The sequence below is a fragment of the Salarias fasciatus genome, chromosome 6 (assembly GCF_902148845.1).
Source record: "Salarias fasciatus chromosome 6, fSalaFa1.1, whole genome shotgun sequence".
Lineage (NCBI taxonomy): Eukaryota > Metazoa > Chordata > Actinopteri > Blenniiformes > Blenniidae > Salarias > Salarias fasciatus.
This window is the reverse complement of record NC_043750.1, coordinates 33,189,702-33,208,635: the sequence shown is the minus strand read 5'-3', so window position 1 is coordinate 33,208,635 and position 18,934 is coordinate 33,189,702. Positions and strand designations below refer to the sequence as shown.

At 43.5% G+C, this 18,934-nt stretch overlaps 2 protein-coding genes across 2 annotated transcripts; both read right to left on the bottom strand.

Annotated features, from left to right (window-relative positions):
• Positions 1-2,779: 2,779 nt before the first annotated feature.
• Positions 2,780-11,624, bottom strand: LOC115390870 (Na(+)/H(+) exchange regulatory cofactor NHE-RF2-like). The gene is made up of 6 exons (XM_030094902.1): positions 10,659-11,624; positions 10,056-10,376; positions 5,920-6,111; positions 5,320-5,473; positions 3,925-4,166; positions 2,780-3,758 (listed from the first exon to the last, which is right to left on the bottom strand). The coding sequence occupies exons 1-6, from the start codon at positions 10,863-10,865 to the stop codon at positions 3,591-3,593; spliced, it is 1,284 nt and encodes a 427-aa protein (XP_029950762.1). The 5' UTR covers positions 10,866-11,624; the 3' UTR covers positions 2,780-3,590.
• Positions 11,625-13,761: 2,137 nt separating this feature from the next.
• Positions 13,762-16,153, bottom strand: LOC115390883 (endonuclease III-like protein 1). The gene is made up of 6 exons (XM_030094924.1): positions 15,949-16,153; positions 15,308-15,561; positions 15,056-15,226; positions 14,817-14,976; positions 14,500-14,605; positions 13,762-14,229 (listed from the first exon to the last, which is right to left on the bottom strand). The coding sequence occupies exons 1-6, from the start codon at positions 16,118-16,120 to the stop codon at positions 13,944-13,946; spliced, it is 1,149 nt and encodes a 382-aa protein (XP_029950784.1). The 5' UTR covers positions 16,121-16,153; the 3' UTR covers positions 13,762-13,943.
• Between the last annotated feature and the right edge of the window lie 2,781 nt (positions 16,154-18,934).

The window sequence follows — 18,934 nt, the reverse complement described above, 5'->3', positions numbered from 1 at the left end:
CGTGCGTGCGTGCGCGTGTGTGTGTGTGAGTGAGAGATCCCGCATGAGTCGGAGCGCATGAGTTCCCGTTCGGCCTGTCGAGCATGTTCAGTTGAGATGCCGTCCAGACGACGTGTGCACAGTGGAGGAGGTGGTAGCTTTGTGTGCATGCTCCGTGTCTGTGCAGTCACTGTGTGTGTGTGTGTGTGTGTGTGTGCACCCACGAGCGAATGCAGTGTGTGTGTGTGTGTGTGCGTGCTTGTCGGTAGATTCCAGACTAACATGATTGCCCTTTACACACCAACACATCACCTCAATTCACGACTAGAAGAGAGCACAGAACACTTCACAAAATAAAGAGCTAGGACACTGCCAAAGAGCAACAGCCTCAGAAATTTAAAACACAATAAGTAGAAATAAGCTGCTATTTCAATATTTTGCGTCATGCTGATGCGGGAAATACAGTTGCAGCAGGGCTTTTATGATAAATCGCGGTTTAGATTTCACCTGACGAATTGACTACAGGGATCTATTTCTTTTCACCGATAATCTTACCGGGTTTTGCAGCATGTAGGCGTTTGAAATACAAATAAAGGTTGGCACTTGATTTGACCTCGACTGTGACCATTGAGATAATCAAATCCAGCGTTAAGTCACTTCAAACACAAGACAATCGGAATTCCAGTCTGCTTCTACTTCCACAGTCTCTTAGTTCGAAGCTTGTACATGAAAATGTACTCGGTCGCTTGTTTGATTTCGGTGTATTTTTATTTGTTCCGCTGATGTTTTTTAAGTTACATGAATAGTATTTTTTTTTTTTTTTTTGTATTGGGAAGGCCAGTGTACATTTCATTGGATGATCCTGTAGTAGTTTGCTTTAGTGATCGAGTTCCAGGAGTTTGAGGAAACAGCAGATTAGCTGATGGAGTGTTTTTTTTTTTCTTTCCTTCCTTCTAAATTGTTTCTATAATAAAGAGCATGATCTTGTTGCGGTCTGGCAGAAAGACTTTAGTACCTTCTGTTCGTGTGCCCTTCTTTTTGAAAGGTGGGAATGGAAATAAAATGCTTTTGAGTCTTTGACATGATTTATAGTTTATGTTTGTAACATCTGGTGGAAATCCAGCTGGTTTGTGGACTGAAAATAAACCCTGTCCTGCGTGCTGAAGGATGGCTGTTACACTTAGTATCTGTATTTGTCAGAACGAAGGGGTGGGATGTTTTCTACATTTCTGAAGAAAATCAGCCTGAGAACCTTTCTTTTTTTTTCCTTTCTTAAATATTGTTTTTACCTTCACTTATTTACAAGATACCATCTCATGGGACTTTAGAAAAGAAATGGAAGAAGAGTGCTTTATGAAAACCGTACACATAAAAAGCAAGGACACTCTATCAAGAAAGACTTTAAATCTGAATGATATATTCGTTGAAAGTCATTCAAATCCAAATTTAAATCGCTTTGTTCTCATGATAATTCAACTGATAGTCAACTGCACTCTTGGTGCGACCATGAATAATGGATATCTCGCTCTAGCTCTTATACAGAGCTGCAGTTTCAAAAACCAACGAAGTGCGTTTTGATCTGCAGAAGTACAAACAAAACAACAGAAATAAATGTGCTCTCAGATTGTTTCAGTGTCAAGGTTTTCTGTAGACTTTCCTGTGGATAATAACAGCACAAAACAAAGTCTGAATTTTTCTTTATGAACACATTCCAGGAGCATTTCAGCTTTAGTATAAGACAGCATGAACTCCTCAAGTATTTTGATGTGTGCAAACTGATCCATGACCCCTGGTGTGTGATAAATAGACATGATGCCGACGCAAGAGACGCACGCCCAGGTTATGATGCTGCCACCGCCGTGCTTCACTGGCTTCATGGACTCAGTGTTTGGAGGTCAGCTGAAAATCTGTCGGCGATCTGACACGCAAAAAGAAAAATCTTACTTTGATCAGTCCACGAAATGTTTCATTTCTCTTTCGACCAGTCGAGGGGTTCTGTCTCTTTTTTTAGAGAACCTTTTGGGATCCTCTCGCCAATGAATTCGCTTCAATCCATGGTATTCATGTTGGACTTACTAGTCAAAAACATTTCTGATCAATAAACATGATGCAGAGTGTGTGTCTGTGTGAAGAACGAATCTGACTCAAACCTCTGCACAGCATCATCAACCTCCAGCAGCAAACTGCATTTCTGCCCCGGACACCGTCCCTTTCCCAAGCGTTGCCTTCATATCTTTATATTGCTTCTCATATTATGTTTGTGTCCTTTAAAATGCGAGTTTGAATCTGGGTTGGAGTTTTATTGGAGGCTTGGAGCACTTCAGGATGCTGCATAAGACAGGGATGGCAAAAAGGTAAGACTGAAACTGCTTTTATACGATGTTAATAAGTGGAATCAGCATCGGCCAGGGATTCACGATGAGCAGGAGAGAGGGGCTCCAGCGGAGGAAGGATACGGGAACCGAGCAGCAGCGACCAGAGTGGGTTTTGTTTATCTGCAATAATCATTTGTGTGCAATTATGAGATGTAAAGCAATCAAGTGGGTTAATGATGGGTGGTGAAATGTGGGAATGGATGTCCAAATGATTCTCACAACAGGCTGTGACACATCTGACTGTCTTTGAGCTTTTTAAAAGTAGGAAAATAGACCGAATAGTGTCATTTGTAGTTAAGCATGAGTGAAACTACCTAGTTGAAATTCATAATATAGACAGTTGCAGTTTGGTTTTCTGCCCCGGCAAACACACCTAAGAATGACATCTCAAAATGTGTTAAAAACTGACACAGTTATCATATTTTGCTTATCATTTGAAACTTTATTTCACATTGTGAGAGATTACAATCAAGTACACTGGAGGAAAAAAAACTGAAATCTAACAGGTAATGAGAGAGTGTTCAGTTCTAGTGAATAAAATCTCTTTAAAATATGTTTCTCCTCTCAGAAATCACTCTGGAACAGCTAAAAGAAGCACTGAGGTGATCAAACATCATTTATCTTATAATTTAATCGTTCCCAATTTTCCCCATGTGATTAAAATTTACATGGTTTCTAATCTGGGAATCAGATAAATACATCGATGCCTATTCAAAGACTGAACTGAGATGCTTTGGACTGAAAACAAAGGAAAGTGAGAGAAAATCTAAAAATGCTACATCAGGAAATAATATCTCTGTCTGAGAAGAGACGCTGACAGACATTGCTACAGGAGAATGGCTGTGGAGGAGCTCGCAGTCCGACTCTTGGCCCTGAAATGATCATGACTCAATGAAAAGAAACACTTGGTCTCCTCCGGTCATCGTTTGCATATTTTAGTCTCTTGATAAAAGCCCTACCGGTCATTAATGTCTGTTTAAAGCAGCGAGACACATCCAGAGAACATGTTCTCCAAGATACTGATAAGTGGAGGTCTAGAGAATACTATCTGATATATTATGGGTTTTTTCACACTGAATGGAGTCTGAACATTTCACAAATGTTCCTACCAACCTCTTTCCTCCTTTTTACTTCCTTTAAAACTCTTCCCATGTCCAAACCTTTGAGAGAGGGATGAAGGGTGTTTTGTCGCTCGATGTCAGCCTGACTTCAACTGTTTTCCTGATCTTCTCCAATCTAGAAGTTGCTGAAGATCTGTTGTTTCTTGCTCCAGTCCATAGGAGGCGCTCTCTTCTTGTTGCGACCTGCCAGGGCCTTCAGCTTGGCCTCAGCTGCGGTGGGACTCAGACGGAGGCCGCTGTCCAGGAAAGGGTCTGAAACGCGCCGCTCATCCTCATCTGGGACCTGCAAGACACACAAACACAAACTGTCAGACCTGGAAACACAAATACAGAAAGAAATACAAAACTTGTGAGAGCACACACAAAAAGAGAGACGGCCCCTTTGTTTTACTGTGTGTGTATTTCCTGAATCATGTGACTGTCAGTGGGAAAGTTACAAACCAACTTACCTGGATGCTCATGTCTGAGCTGCTGATCTCTGACTGCGTGGTGGAACTCCTGGAGGACTGCGACGCCGAGCTTCCGTTGGTTCGAGGTTTGGGCGACGGGGTCGAGACGGGCGAGTTTGTCAGAGTGACGTTTATGACGGGTGGATGTGTGGCGGGGGGCTCGGGGGGCTCAGGGGGCTCGGGGGGCGGGGACGGGGTCGGCTGGGAGATTTCCGCCTCTGTGTCGTCGTCCACATAGACCTCTGTGGGAAGGTGAAGCGAAGAGGTGACTGATGCTGTAACACGACTGCACTTGTAACTGAGAGAAGTTTCAAACATGGCTGAGTCTTCAGTGTGCTTGTTCGCCATTACTTTTCCTGTTAAGGCGCAGAGCTGCTGTCTGTGCTCAGAGTAAGCTGAACAATCATACTTAAATCTCATTAATGACAAAACCAGGCCGATAATCCTGAACTAATTCATCCTGAACTCCTTTTGACAGCAAGATGTAAGACTTTAAACAGCATTAACATTAGTCTGCATCCGCAATACTACAGTTCTCAATACACATCGGCTCGCTTTATCAGGAAGTATACAGTGTCGTCTGGAAGGTGGTGGTTTTTTGTTATCATTAGTTAATAAATTGTTTCTTCTAAAAAGCAGTGACACTGACAATATGATATAAAGCAATCAGTCTGCAGAAGATCCCATCCCGGGCCTCCAGATGGTCGTACAAACTGTAGAAGTGTTGATGAAACCTTTTCTTCACTTTATTTAAAAAAACAAACAACAACAAAAAAAAATCTGGTTCTATTTTGTATTTTGATGAGAAGATGAATATTTTAAAAAAAAGTCTTTACCAGCAGCAGATTGACACTGTGAGCCTAAAAAGATTAACTTTTCAACGAGAACTTTAGCTCTTTCTGCAGATTTGGACAGCCAAAAAGGACTTTTGCCACTTGCCACAGATTATAAGGACAAAACACTGACCGCAAATAGAGGTCTACTTTTTTTTTACATTTCATTTTAAAGCAGGAAGTATTATTGAAAATATCAAAACCTGACTTTGCAAATTAAAAAATGTTCATGTTTTGTGAAATCTAAATGATCACAATGAATTCAAATAAATTGGAAAACATGCAGAGTTATTTATGATTGACTGATCTGGCTCACTCACCATCATTAGACTGTGTGTGGCTCTGACCTATCATGGGTTTGTTCTGACATTAAATTCAGCTGCGCTTAGACCTCATTAGACCTGAACAGTGTCACAGCAACAATTTAACTGTGAAATTATTAAAGCAGCCAACTGAAGTTTATTTCTATCAACTGGTAACTTCAGAAATAACTGTAATAAGATTTTAAAAAATCAGCAAATTGCACGAAAACCGCAGTATGAGGGCACGTGCGGTGTCTGACCTTTGATGTGGCTGGAGGTTGGTGTGATCCCCAGCCTCTGGAACAGCTCGTCTGTCTCCGGGTCGACCACTAGGAGGCGCACCTCCCCTCCCCCAGTCCTGATGAGGGCCACCACCTCTGAGTGCCTCAGGCCTTCTGTGGCCACGCCGTTCACCTGGGACAGCCAGGCAGGAGGTGAGGGGGGAGGAGGAGGTGCTGAGCAGATAAAGAGCTGACATTTGATTTGCATGAGTTCTCTTCCTGTTTCCTCGCTGTTCCACTAACTGCGCTCTGCAGGCGGACAGAAATGGAAAGTCGACAGTCCCTGGCTTGTGTTCCATCACATTTCATGCCAGTGTGATCCCAGAGGGGAGAAGACCCACTTCTGGATCTCCACCATGTTGTCTCTGATTCCGTCCTCTCTTTCAGCACCCCTCCCTTCACATCTCCTCTGAGCCACCCCGGCTAATCTGCCCCAATCCAATCACACTCCAAGCCACTGCACAGACCTGATTAATACGAAGAGTGCCGCTGTAATATTGTTCCATTATTCCCATGCATCATTTAATCAAACCATCGTACCTCAAAAAGCTCCCATTTCATGTACGGTTTCATGCGTACCTCCACGAGTCTGTCCCCGACCCGCATGCCCGCGCCCTCAGCGGCCGATTCGGCGTCCACGACCCGGACGAACTGGCCGCGCTTCTGCTTGTCGCTGTGCAGGTTGAAGCCGAAGCCGTGCTCTCCCTTCACCAGGTGGCACAGGCGGGGCACGCGCTCCACGGCGGGCTCAGGCGACGGCTCAGCCGGCAGCTGCAAGCGACAGCAGGACAAGCAAAGATGTTGGTTCTATTTTCAAGTTCAATAACAGGATAAAAGACAGATATATAATAGAGTTCAAAATGTTTACAAGAGGTAGTTAAAACAGTCCAATCTGAGTCCATATGGAGAATAGATAATACATCTAATGTGCGGTAGGATTCAAATCAAAATTTTTCATCATAACAGTCTCAAAGCCGTTCACATTGCTTTTCTCACATTTGGTACTTGAAACGAAAGCTTCTTGATTAATGTCAGTAACATGCAATCAGTCAAAAACTCAGGTTTTCAGAAACGACACAGTGAAATCATGATGAGCCTGGATTAACAAACAGATGCTGTTCACATACAATTCATGACCACGGTCATGCCAAATGTTCTGTAGCTGCTTTGTGCTCCTTTAATAAACATTCCCAGCATTCTGCTTTTTGTTGCTCTTACATAACATCAATGAAGTGTGTTTACTATCAGGTGAAAGAAGCTGCTGGGCTGACCCTCGGGTCTTGGGGTGGGCTAAGTGGATAGAGCGGACAGACCCACCCTGAGCGTAATGCCCAGTGACAAGAGTCACGACTCCTCAGCCTGCTCTGACTCCAGCTGGGCTTTGCTTTGGGCCGGGTCGTGGTGTCAGTGCCTTTCCTGAAGGGTGTGCCTGCATCCCGACGGCCTGGTGACACCGCTGCAGCTCCATGGGTGAGCTGATCTGCTAATTGGTCTCTCTGTCACTTATGCTCCAATGAAACTTGATGAAGTCCACAAACCCAGATTCACACCTAAGTGATCCTTTTAAGTTCACACACACAAACACACACACACACACACACTACACAGCAGACTGACCTCAAATATCTGAGCTGATCTATTGGAGCAATTTGTTATTTGCGATTGATCGTACTTTTAACATCTTACAGCACAGACAGTTCTGCTAGTGGTGTGTTCATCTTTCGTTTTCAATGCTGTTAAGTTGCTTTCCTTTCTGTGTTTGAGGGAGTTTTATTTGTTAAAGGTATGCAGTGCAGTGGCTAACCCTCTTATCTGACAGTGAGGGAAGTCTGATTCGTTTCTGGGTTCAGAGACTTACTGTGTGCAATATTTGGGTTTTGTTTTTTTCCCTCCAGATGCTTCCTTCCATAATCCAAACCCATGAAACCTGCTCATTTATTGATCTTATTAGGGACTCCAAAGTGGCCACTCGAGCACGTTCTTCCATGTGTCTGTTTTTCTGTGTTTGCGTGGCGACCAGTCCAGAGTGCAGCCTCCATGTTGTCCATATTCAGGACCAGCTGCAGCTCTTGGATGAAGTGATACAGTAGATAGATGGATGGACTCGGCCTCCATGAAAAAAAATGCTCTCGGTTGGGAAAGATTTCATTCCTTTGAGCAGGTTTACACCTTCCTACAGATTTTTGTTGTATATAAATTTAACTTAACTGCATTTGGCAATAGTGACACTAAAAAGTCAGAAATATTTAAAAAAAAATTTGCTCTTGACGTATCTTTCAACCAGTCCTGTGTTGAAATTCTCCATTTACAAATACTTCAGAGTGCTTCATAAATGGTTAAAGACTTGAGGAACTCTTTCAGGAAAGTAAAAAAAAGGAAAGATCTGTCACAGGCCGCTGCAAACTGTGAAAAGGAACCAAAACTAAGGTTGAATAAGATGATTAAATAATGGTATCTGCTGCCATAATAACCTTATGCAACAATGAAATGCTGCCTGTATTTATATGAACAAAGATTTTAATGTCAGTTGCAAGACAATAAACACAGAGGTGATGAAACGACATGCAAGTCTGGTCAATCATTTCACCAGAACTAAGATCACACAGCACCTTTTGAAAATCAATCAACACATCCATCTTCTGTTTGTGGTGCTGGAGCCAATCACGGCTAACTATGGGGAGGACAGGAACACCTGCGCAAGTCACCAGTTCTCTTGAATACGATGTTGTCATTTTATATTTCATTATTCTCATCACAAATTTTTGGGGTACAGACAATGTCTGTAAATATTCTAATAAAAGTCAGGTGTTGATGGCGCCATCACTTTTTAAAAATGTCAAAAATTTTATTTTTTTACGCTTCTTTGCTGCACATAAAACAAGGAGAATATGCTAATAGTACTGTTCAATCTGACTTTATAACATCAGATATTGTTAAAAGAGCAGTGGTTGGTGGGTAGGTACAGTAGTAAAGTGTCTTTATTTATGTTTTTTTACTGCCACCGTCATTTACATTACCAGGCTTTTTGATGTCTGTGTGTGTAGTGGAGTTTTTGTTCATTTTTTTGCTTTTTATAGTACAAAAAAAGACTGTTTAAAAATGGAGATGTTCCTTAAAGAAGGACAGGTACAATGTTATGTTAATAATCAATAAAAGATTTGAATGTTTCTGTTTGTTCCTGTTGGAATGCAGCTGGGTGTTACATGGGCTTTTCTCGTTTTATTTTATATTGAGCTGCACTGGGAAAGAAGTGTGACGGCCGTCCGCCGGACAGCCTCTATTTACAGTGTCTTCAGCAGGTCGCTTGACGTGAGTCACCAATCCACCTTGTTTGAACCCCAAACACTGAGTTCAATCTCTGACAGCTGGCTCCCTGTTATTACTGCTGCCTCGCCGACATTAAGACGTCACACTGATGTCTGTGGAAATTTAGCTGAGCTTCCATCATTTGAACAGACTCAGAAACTTACAAAACTGAATGAATTTGCAGGTGTTTTTTTAGTCAAGAAAGTTTTCACAGCTCACCAAAATCTTTTGTGATCCCTTTACTTGGCTGGAAGACCACAGGTATTAAGGCCTCACAGCAGGAAAATGTGACTTTGTGTTGTTGAGTCTCATTAGGAAGCACTGCTCCGTTAAAATGTGAACAGTACTTTGTTTCATCCCAACAAACACACAAAGGCTGCTTTGTCACCGTTAATTTAAAATATTTAGGTGCAGAAATAAATGAGGAAAAATCTTCTGTAATGTTTGTCTGCTGTGAAACATAACTGATCAAGACAGCAGGAGCTGTAAAACGTTTTAAAATTTGTCTGGATGACTTTGTAGAACTTGTCGGATTACAAATCCAGCTCTGTAGACGTGAACAAAGGTCTGTGTACAGAAACAGTAACAGGTAGAACCTGATTCATGATCAATTCTCAAGAAACGAAAGAATGCATTAAACCTACTTCAAGTCAAACTAAACTCTTCACTTCTTGTCTGTTTTTGAAAGTTTCTAATCCTCTGTTTCACAAACTGGCGTAACAATAATTTATAAGCAGCAAATGTTTGACTGACAGGAAACAAGGAGGGAGGGAGTCAGGGAGACTCGATGAGACAGCACACTGGTATGTTCTGTTTGATTTTTATTCCAGGCGTAAACATCAAAGCATCATGTTACTGACTTTACAACTTTAGGAAGTGCATTTCTGTAAACCCTGCCCATCTGTGAACAATATTCAAGTCAACCAGAAGATTAAAACACAGAATGACAACTTTAACCAACAGTATAAACACCTACAGCTCTTTAAATGTGAACAAATGTCTTATCTGAATATTTTCTTGTTGCATTTTGAACATGTGCTCTCTTGTTTTTCTCCGCTTTTGAGTTTCAGTGTGTAATACTAAAAACAGATTCGTCTTCTCTTCCTTCGTTCAGTCCCTCTTGTGAAGATACTTCAATCTCTTTAGAAATGCCGCATCCAGACAGAAGGGTGGCCAAATCCAGATTAGTGCCCCACAGACATCAAGGCCAAGAGTCTACACACTGTGGCACGCACTCTTAGCACACTGGTTCGCTTTGGAGCGACCAAGTAACCAAGAAAACCTCTGAATCTGGCCTCCCGTGTCCCTTCTGTTTGGGCTTTTCTGATAATACAGACACATGTCTGGCCGGGCGCTTCTCAATCATCAAACCACAAACGAGAGTCTCATATCCGGAGGTCCACTCTTACCTCTGGGTCTGTGGCTGTGCTTGAAGTCACTGAAGACCTCTTGACCTTGTCCCGAGCGGCCATGGCGGCGGGGGGCTCGGCTGCAGGGTGCTGGAGCGAGAGTGTGTGGTTGGCCTTGGCTCTGTGGAGAGGCGAGCCGTCTCTGGGGATGGGAGAGACCGAGGGGGTTTGCATGGGAGAGGGGCGAGGGGACAGGGTGCCCATCTCGATGGCCAGGTCCTCCGTGCAGGCCACGCCGCGGCTCCGGAGGTAGTCATCCGTCTCCCGGTCCACCACCAGCAGCCGGGTGCGGTGAGGCACTTCGCGGATTCGGTTCACCACCTGGCAGACAAGACAACAGATAATCAGTGTTCTGTGAATCAGTGCGTGTTGTTTACTGTGAACTGTCCTGCATATAACATATCTTTATGTTGAGACAAAGACACCCAGCCATTCCCAGTACACAAGGCACACACTGACCCATTTAGTGCCCCCCTCCTCCTCCTCGGGCAAGGGAAAGTGGTCCAACAGGTATATAGACGCTTTGTTTGCGCCTCTGAGAGTTTACGCGCCTCTGCGTGCCTCTCATGCGCCTTTTCACAAAGTTCAGGTTCAGTCACTCACCTGGTGGTGAGAGTCGTTCTCCACGTTCTCCCCGTTCACCTCCACCACCCGGTCTCCGGCGCGCAGCCCGCCCATGTCGGCCGAGGACCCGGGGTCCACTTTGCGGATGAACTGTCCGCCTTTGTTGCGCTCGCCGTGCAGGTGGAACCCGTACCCGCGCTCTCCTTTGGTCAGGTAACACAGCCTGGGCCGCGGCTCGCTTTCCATCCCGGCGCGTCAACAGGCGGAAAACAAGTCCGAGAGTCTCAGGGGAACAAGCGGGCGCTTCGCCCAGGTGCGGTGGAAAGTCGCAGGCTCCTAATCCAACGCACGGCTGCGCGCTCCACTGACCAAAAGATCACCATCCTGAAGCATCATGCGGGTCCTTTATTAATCCTCAATCGTGTCGGGTGCAGAAATGATACAAAACTGGACTAAAACCGATGAGGAATTAATCCATTGTGCAAATTCCTGAAGCGCAAAAAAAAAAAAAAAAAATGAAGGCGTAAAAGCGGCGCGCCGTGCGCGTAAAGAGCGGTCCAAATGGCCCAAACCCCGCGGAGCCGCGCTAAGACCCGTCCATCAGAGGTGTAATCCCGCAGATCAGAGATTAGAAAGCTGTCCTCCTCACGGAACGCTTAATTCTCCTCGTCAGCTGGGCGTGCGTCCTCTGATCCGTCCCGGCGAGAGTGAAGAGGCGTCAACAACACATGCCACCGTCCTCCTGAGCGCGCGCCTGGCGACGCGACGCGGCCAGCCGCGCGCCGCAGAGACAAACTGAAGGCCATGCTGAGGACGCAAGAGTGCGCCAGGTCACAGTTTCACAAGCGAGAAGCGATTTGTCCAGTCGATTCGATAAGTCCACTGAGAACTTCAGCCCCAGGGAGGCAGGAACGCGCCGCAGGTGGCTGAAACCCGACTGCCTGTGACCTGGGAAAGAAAAGCTTCCTTATCCTTCCTCCTGCTCCATCCTCACTGGAGATCAGTGGAAGGTCAGTTGCGTAAAAGGGGATTTGATGTCTCATGGAGTCTGACCTTTTCTTGTTGTTGTGATGGGGGTGTGGCGCCGATAAAGATCAGGGAAGATGAGACACTCAACAGGTAAATATTATCAGTTTGGCCGTGTGACTGTTGTTGTTCACTCACCCTCAGATGAAGTCTGATCAATGATGATGAAGTGGAGATTTGAAAGGTTGTCCCATGTTTATTTAAATTCACATAATGTTCTTCACACTGTCTTTACAAATCAACATCCAGTTTGATTAAATGTGACTCACACCGGTGTGTTTTTCCATTAAACGGCCGGTGGATCTGTTTCCATTCACACCTGAATAAATGAGGTTTTAACTGCACAGTTAAACAGAACCTCTTCAGTTACAAAATGTTTTCACCTCTCATGCAGACACTTCATGCCTCATGATAGAACAAATATAATAAACATATCAATGCATGTTTAAATCAACACGCATCTGCACAATCTTCCAAAAGAAATGTACAAATAAAGATTTTCCTTCAATGTAAATTTTTGTCTGAATTGTTTCAGCATGTGAAGACAAATGATTCCCATTTGTAAATGTTTTATTTCACCCACATGAACTGATAGATCTACTTTAGTGGTGATAAATAAACATCAGCCACATACTCTCTTGCTTTACCTAAAATTATATTCAGAGCATCTTTTAATGCCACACATGGAAACATTCATGTTAAAAAAAAAGAACACAAAAACACTATAATATTTCATTTTACCGTAACAGTTGCCACCTTCAGGGTGTTTCCAAAATGGCCACAAACTCAACATACAAAATTCACACACATTTGTTTTCGACTCTCAGCATTATCTCATTCTTCAAGAGTCACATTCAGAACAGTGATCAGTCAGCTGGAACATTCACAGCTGAGTCAGGTCTGCTTACAGGTACAGGCATCACTGAACTGTTTTCATCATGACTGCTGTACTGCCTAAATGTGATTTTAAGTACAAACACTTATGCAGAAGTAGAAAAATATCTACCAAAAAAACTACTCAGATATTTTTTAAACCTTTACAGGTTTTGCATTGTTGTGCCTTGAATTCTAAAATACAGGTTATTCACTATAATGCTCTGACTAAAAATACTCACTTCTATTCTGAACTGATCTAATGTGGTGGACTTCGTGGTCAAATTGTTTTCATAAGTATCTTTACCAAAACACAGACAAAGCTGGATTACAAACTACTGAGGAACCCGCTGCATGCCACCGGGTTCACTCCAGCAATGATAAACTGTCAGTGAACCAGCATGCTGAGGAGCAGCAGCCACGCCTCACTGAGAAGCGGCGTTTACACGTGTGCGTGCACGTCCTGCCGCGACATGCAAAAAACCAGCTCTGCCTGAATATGGAAGTGTGGGAAATCAACTGCTCGCTGCGCAACAACATCCATGAATAAAACAATCGGACGCTTTCACAACAGCAAGCCCGGCGAGCCTGGAAGTGTAAAATAGATTGTTAATGTTAATAAGATTATAGCTGAACCTTGCAGCACACGCAGCACAGGAACAGGGCTGCAGATTGGGTCACCATTCATTCCTACCGAGATTTAATTACCGGCGCAAAGAGGTGGAAGGACTGCAGCAAGCAGAACCTGTTTCAGTGGTCACTGGAGAAGGCCACTATTATTTTAGGAAACAATCCTTTCAGCTTTTTGAATATTGTCCCCGAATAAAAATGAACCTTCACTTTCTACGTGATCAGTTTAGAATCATTTATTAGACGTTTCAATGAGAAATATTTGGTCAGATCAGCAGCCAGAGCTTGATTGACAAAAACATGATTATTAATTGCTGTATTTTCATGTGTTTGAGCCCAGACAGACCACAAACACTGTTCACAGTCATCGTCACTGCACGAGCAGCGTCCTGAGCTGAGTGTGCAGGTTCTCACTGTGCACGTGAGGGTTTGACTCCAGGGACTCTGATTTTCTCACACAGTCAGGAAAACAGCAGTTAGTGGCTCTAAAGCTGCCTGGAGGTGTGAATTCCAGTGTTTGTGCTGTGCACTATAGAGATGGATGGATGGATGTTCTGAGCAGAAAAAAACCACTTGATTTGTAGGAAGAATTCCAACTAACAACCAATTCTGACACATATATTTTATTCATTTAATAAAAAACAGCACTAAAAGTAGAAAAATATAATATCTTGCCTGAACAGTTTGAAATCAGTGCCACCAGTGAAAATACTCGAACATCTTCAGCTTAAATGTCTGTTTTAGTGTCTCTAAACATGAACGTGTCCAGATGTGACAAAACTTCAACTGTAAAGTTCAGGACACTTTACTTTTTATCTTTCGCGCCTGTGAGGTCGACGCCTCCCTCTTGATCATTTCATCTGATCCCGGTTCAGTTTTTATCCGAGAGGAGGAGGAGGAGGAGGAGGAGGAGGAGGAGGCTGCAGGCGGAGATCCAGGTTTGGGCCTCTTGGGAGGAGAGCTCTGGAAGGCGGACGGACAGCTGCGCTGGTTCAGACATAAAGAGCAGAGAGGGCTGATGGGAAGGCAGACCTGCTGTCCAAAACCCACCAGCAGCCAGTTGATCTCGCTCCAGAGCTCCCTGTCGGACAACAAGGTTCAGCTTTTCACACACTGTAAACAGAAAACAGGCAGTAGTGGCCTGTCGCAAAGTTAAAGTAGGGGTTCTCTTATTTCTGTTTGAGCAGTTTGTACAGAAAAATGGTGCAAACTAAAAAAAATAACCCTACTTTTTTAGATAAATGCATCTTATTTTGCTGTGATTATTCTCAGTACTAATAAAGACTGTCATAAACACGTCAAATCTCTGATTGTCTTAGTGAAAACAGCTCTTGGTTCAGCGGTGAATTACCTCGGCAGCCACTCCTCCAGGGCCTTACGCGTCTCCTCGGGGTTTTTAGTCGGTTTTCTGAGCCAGCCCAGCCTGTTGGAGATGCGATGCACATGCGTGTCCACACCTGAGTGTCAATTTAAAAAAACAAAAAAAAAAAGAGAGAGAGAGCGATTTTGTTTAGTTTTAGAATGTGGATGTTCTCGACATTCATCTGACAACAGCAGATAGCTGCTGTTAGTGCGACTCTGCAGATAAATGTCTGACTCTGTGAATCCATGTTGATCCTTTAGACTTGTCGTATCTTTGTTTTCGACGTTCCAGAGTCAAGAACCCACCGATGCCGGACACCTGGTCCCAGGCGATGTCCATGGCCAGGTGAGCCATCTTGGGTCCGACTCCCGGGAGGCGGACCAGCCCCTCCACGCTGTCGGGGATGTCTCCCCCGAAGTCCTTCTGCAGCACGGCTGAGGTCAGCTTCAGATACTTCACTTTATTCTACAGCAAGACGAGAAGATGCATTCCAGACCAACTCCATCAAGCATTTGCTTCGGTTATTTTTTTTTTTTAAAATTACCCTCCAAAAGCCAACGGGATAGATGAGTTTCCCCAGCTCCTCGTCATCAGTGGCCAGGATGTTTTCTGCGCTGCATCCATGAGCTCGGAGCTTCTGCATGGCCGCCGCCGTCACCTGATCCTTGGTTTGACTGGACAGCATGAGAGACACCAGCACCTGGAAACGCCTCACCTGAGGCCACAGGAAGCAGGGTCCAACGACTGCACCACAACTGAAGCTGCGACTTACAAACGGTGTGGCGTGAGCACGTACGTGGGCAGGAGCCTCAGAGTCGTAGCACTTCTCCGCTCCCATCTTATCTACGGGGGCGTCGCGTCCCTTCCTCATCTCACGGATCAATTCCAGCTGTTTCTCCCACTGCGGAGGCCGCCAGCGCTCCGTCTTCGCCGATGGGACGGCGTCGGCGTCGTCGTCGTATTCCACCTTCAGCCGCCTCCTCCTGCGGCCCTGAGCTCGCTGTGGGGAGGCCTCGGGTTTCGTGGCCTGCTGAGAAGATCCATGAGTGTCTGGAAAAGAGGAAAAAACACAAAGTCTGCCATGAAATCTGGAATATGTACCTGGAAACTAGTCCTGTTAAAACTCCAGTGACTCATGACCTGAAGGAAAATACCAGAGTAGGATGAACTAACGGGAGGATGAGGGCGTGCATGATGCACGATGCTCAGATAGAGCATGGCCATCTCATCTCTCACCTTCACACACCTGAAACCAGCACTCAGTTTTGGTTGAATGACAGATATTATTGTGAAAAACCATTCTGGTTTTTCACAATAATATCTGTCATTCAACCAAAACTGCTTGCAGACCAAACACAAATGCTTGTCTTTTTTTTTCTTTTTCTGTCAACCAGAGCATCTTCTCCAATAAATCAGTTGTATATATTGATCTCTCACCGTGAGCTGAGAGTTCGATTTCTGTCTCTTCCTGCTTCACCTCGTCAGACGGAACCGGGACCGGGCTTCTGCCGAGTTTGGACCCGAGAGACGAGCACGGCAGATTTCCTCTCCGGGTGGAGACAGACCTGCTGCGCACAAAGTACGGAGAGGTCATGATAGTGGACAGCATAGGACACACACACTCATACACACTCACACACACTTCTGCTACAGTCGACCTGAAGCTGAAGCTACTCACTGCAACCGAAGTTGGTTTCTCCTTCGTTTTTTGCCGTGGTCAGCCAGTCAAATTACTAAAATAGACTTTTAAGAGTCAAGGTGGTTACAGCACGTCCGTGTCAAAGTTAATTAAAAACAAAGAAATTATTTTAGATTTAAAAAATATATTATAAAATTTTATTTTGCATTGTAGTCCACCTACACTGCAGGTTTGTTTGTGATTTAAGCAATGATGACAGTCTGTCGCTAGATGGCAGCATTTCCATATCTGAAAAGTTATTACTGGTGGTGGGAATATTCTACAAACACCCCAGAAAAATGTTCATAAAAAAATATTGAAAGAAAGAAAGACGTACTGATGCAGAGGGAAGAATGTGGGAAGCCAAATAAACAAGGAAGAGAATTAGGTCCCATTGGGAAAAAATCCCAACCCAAACAAAAGTGTCCTACACTTCCTTCTCCTCTGAGGAAACATTTTAAAAATGCATGCATGTTGAATATTTCTGAATAACTTTTCCCTGACATGATATAAACTTTTATGTAGGGGTGTTGAATATAATCGTGTCTATGATGCATGGATGTGGATGTGGGCGATTCTGCGTTGATACAACAACGAAACAATTTATCATAACACAGTAATGTTTCTACTTGATTTTCAGCACTTCTTTACACTACACTGGACTGTGTTGATTCCATTTTAGTTTATTGGTATAAATACACTTGTTGTCTTGTGTGTCATTTTCTGAATTGAAACAGGAGTTCATTTTTATCTGACTGCTTGCATTCATTATTTCATTATGCTTGCTCATGTGGAACTGCTGGGTTTTCTCTGTAAATGTGCCTGGAAATGACTGTGTTGTAATGAGCACTTTATGAATAAAGCTGAATTGAATTGAATTGAATTGAATTGAATTGAATTGAATTGAATCGAATGAATTGAAAAAGCAGCCATGTGCATTAATGAAGTCAAATGGGGATGTAACAGTTATGCATTGTGATGTATTGCAGAATCCAATTGTTGACAAGATAATTGTCATCGAATCAAATCAGTGAGATCAGTGAAAATACACTGAGGCCTATATGACGTGACTGAAAAATAGCCTAATATGTCCCCTTTAAAGCACATAAGTTTGGCAGATAGAAGGAAAAAAGTGATGGCTCAGCATCATCAGTGATGTTTTTTCACTCAGAACCTGATTATATACTTTATATACTACACATATATTATATAAACATGCATATATTGTATATCTGGTTTCCATTAGGGCAATATTGACATGAAAATCTAATTTTAGGGGTTTTTGTTTAAGTTTTAAAGGAGAATTGTTGAGTAAATGGCTTGTTGTATAAAAGCTCCTCCTACTGGCAAATAGTGGTAGTGCAGTTGATCACGAACATGGAACTTACTTCAGCAACCTGGTTATCCATCTGTTAGCTAACAATCCAAATACTTTGTTTTGTAATGAGGTATGTCATAAATATTCGAAACTCATTTGGTCGTAAATAGAAATCCGGTGAATCGGATCACACTCCCACACACAGGCAGTTTTCTTCACCACAGCAAAAGACAGCTAGAAAACTATTTAGCACTTAGCTCGCGCAGAACTTCATTACCCGGGATGCAGCGCGGCAGCGTGCCTCTGCGTCAGCGTGTCATCCGGTCGAGGAGTGCGTCTGCATTCTGCAAACTTTCCTCTGCAAGCGAACTTTTAGAGCCATGCACTGTGTCGGCTGCAAGCGGACTGACCCGTGACTGAAACGGTGAGGGGGGAGGAGAAGGGGAGGAGGTGGATTTCTTCTTCTTGTGCTCATTGTGCTGTTAATATTTGTCACGTGTTGATTGTTTATCTTTGTTATCATGCAGGGACTCTCAGAGCTCATTCACATTCTGTTGTTGGCCTCCCACGTGGCTCTGTTTTTTTTTTTTTTTTTTTTTTGACTTTTCTGTCTCGTGCTCATTTGCGAATCTTTCTTTATGTTATCTTGTGTCTCGTGTCGTAATGTGTGTTGTTTATGTCACTCTGCTGTCTGTTTTTTGTTATTACTTTTTGTTACACACACTTTATGCACACGCTCGCTCTCGCACACGTACACTATCTTTCCTTTTTTAACCTCACAAACTTTTATTTATATATATATATATATATATATATATATATATATATATGTATATGTATATATGTATATGTATATATACATATATATATATATATATATATATATATATATATATATATAATACTTAATACTTGTATATCTACATATATGGAAAATTTTGTGGAAATTCTGCTGGAAATGAAAGAAAAGATAAGAAGCCTCCATGTGTTTTGAAGTGGCAGTAGACCGAGGGCCTCAGCACTTCACAAACCAACATTGGTCATTGTAGTAGCACCTGACAGCCACAGAGAGGCGATAGTTATCTTTTTTTCAGCAAATCTTTTCCCAGAGGTCCTGACGGGTCCCAGTGCAGTGATCCCTGTCCTGGTCCTGGTCCTTGTTCTGGAGAACCCCTGTCCTGCATGGTTTAGGTGACAATGAGGCTCAGTACTGGAGCTACGGAGCTTTAAAGCATGTCCCTCTGGGATTAATACAGGATTCTCTTTGTTTGTGATCATTAGATTCAGACGTGTTGAAGGAGGGAGAGACTTCAAACATGGAAGACAGGGACCCTTCAATACCAGGGTGGAGGACCCCTGCTACAGTACAGAGTATATAGTACTGTAGTTTTTATTCTCCTTTCTTCACCCAAAAGCAGAACTCCTGC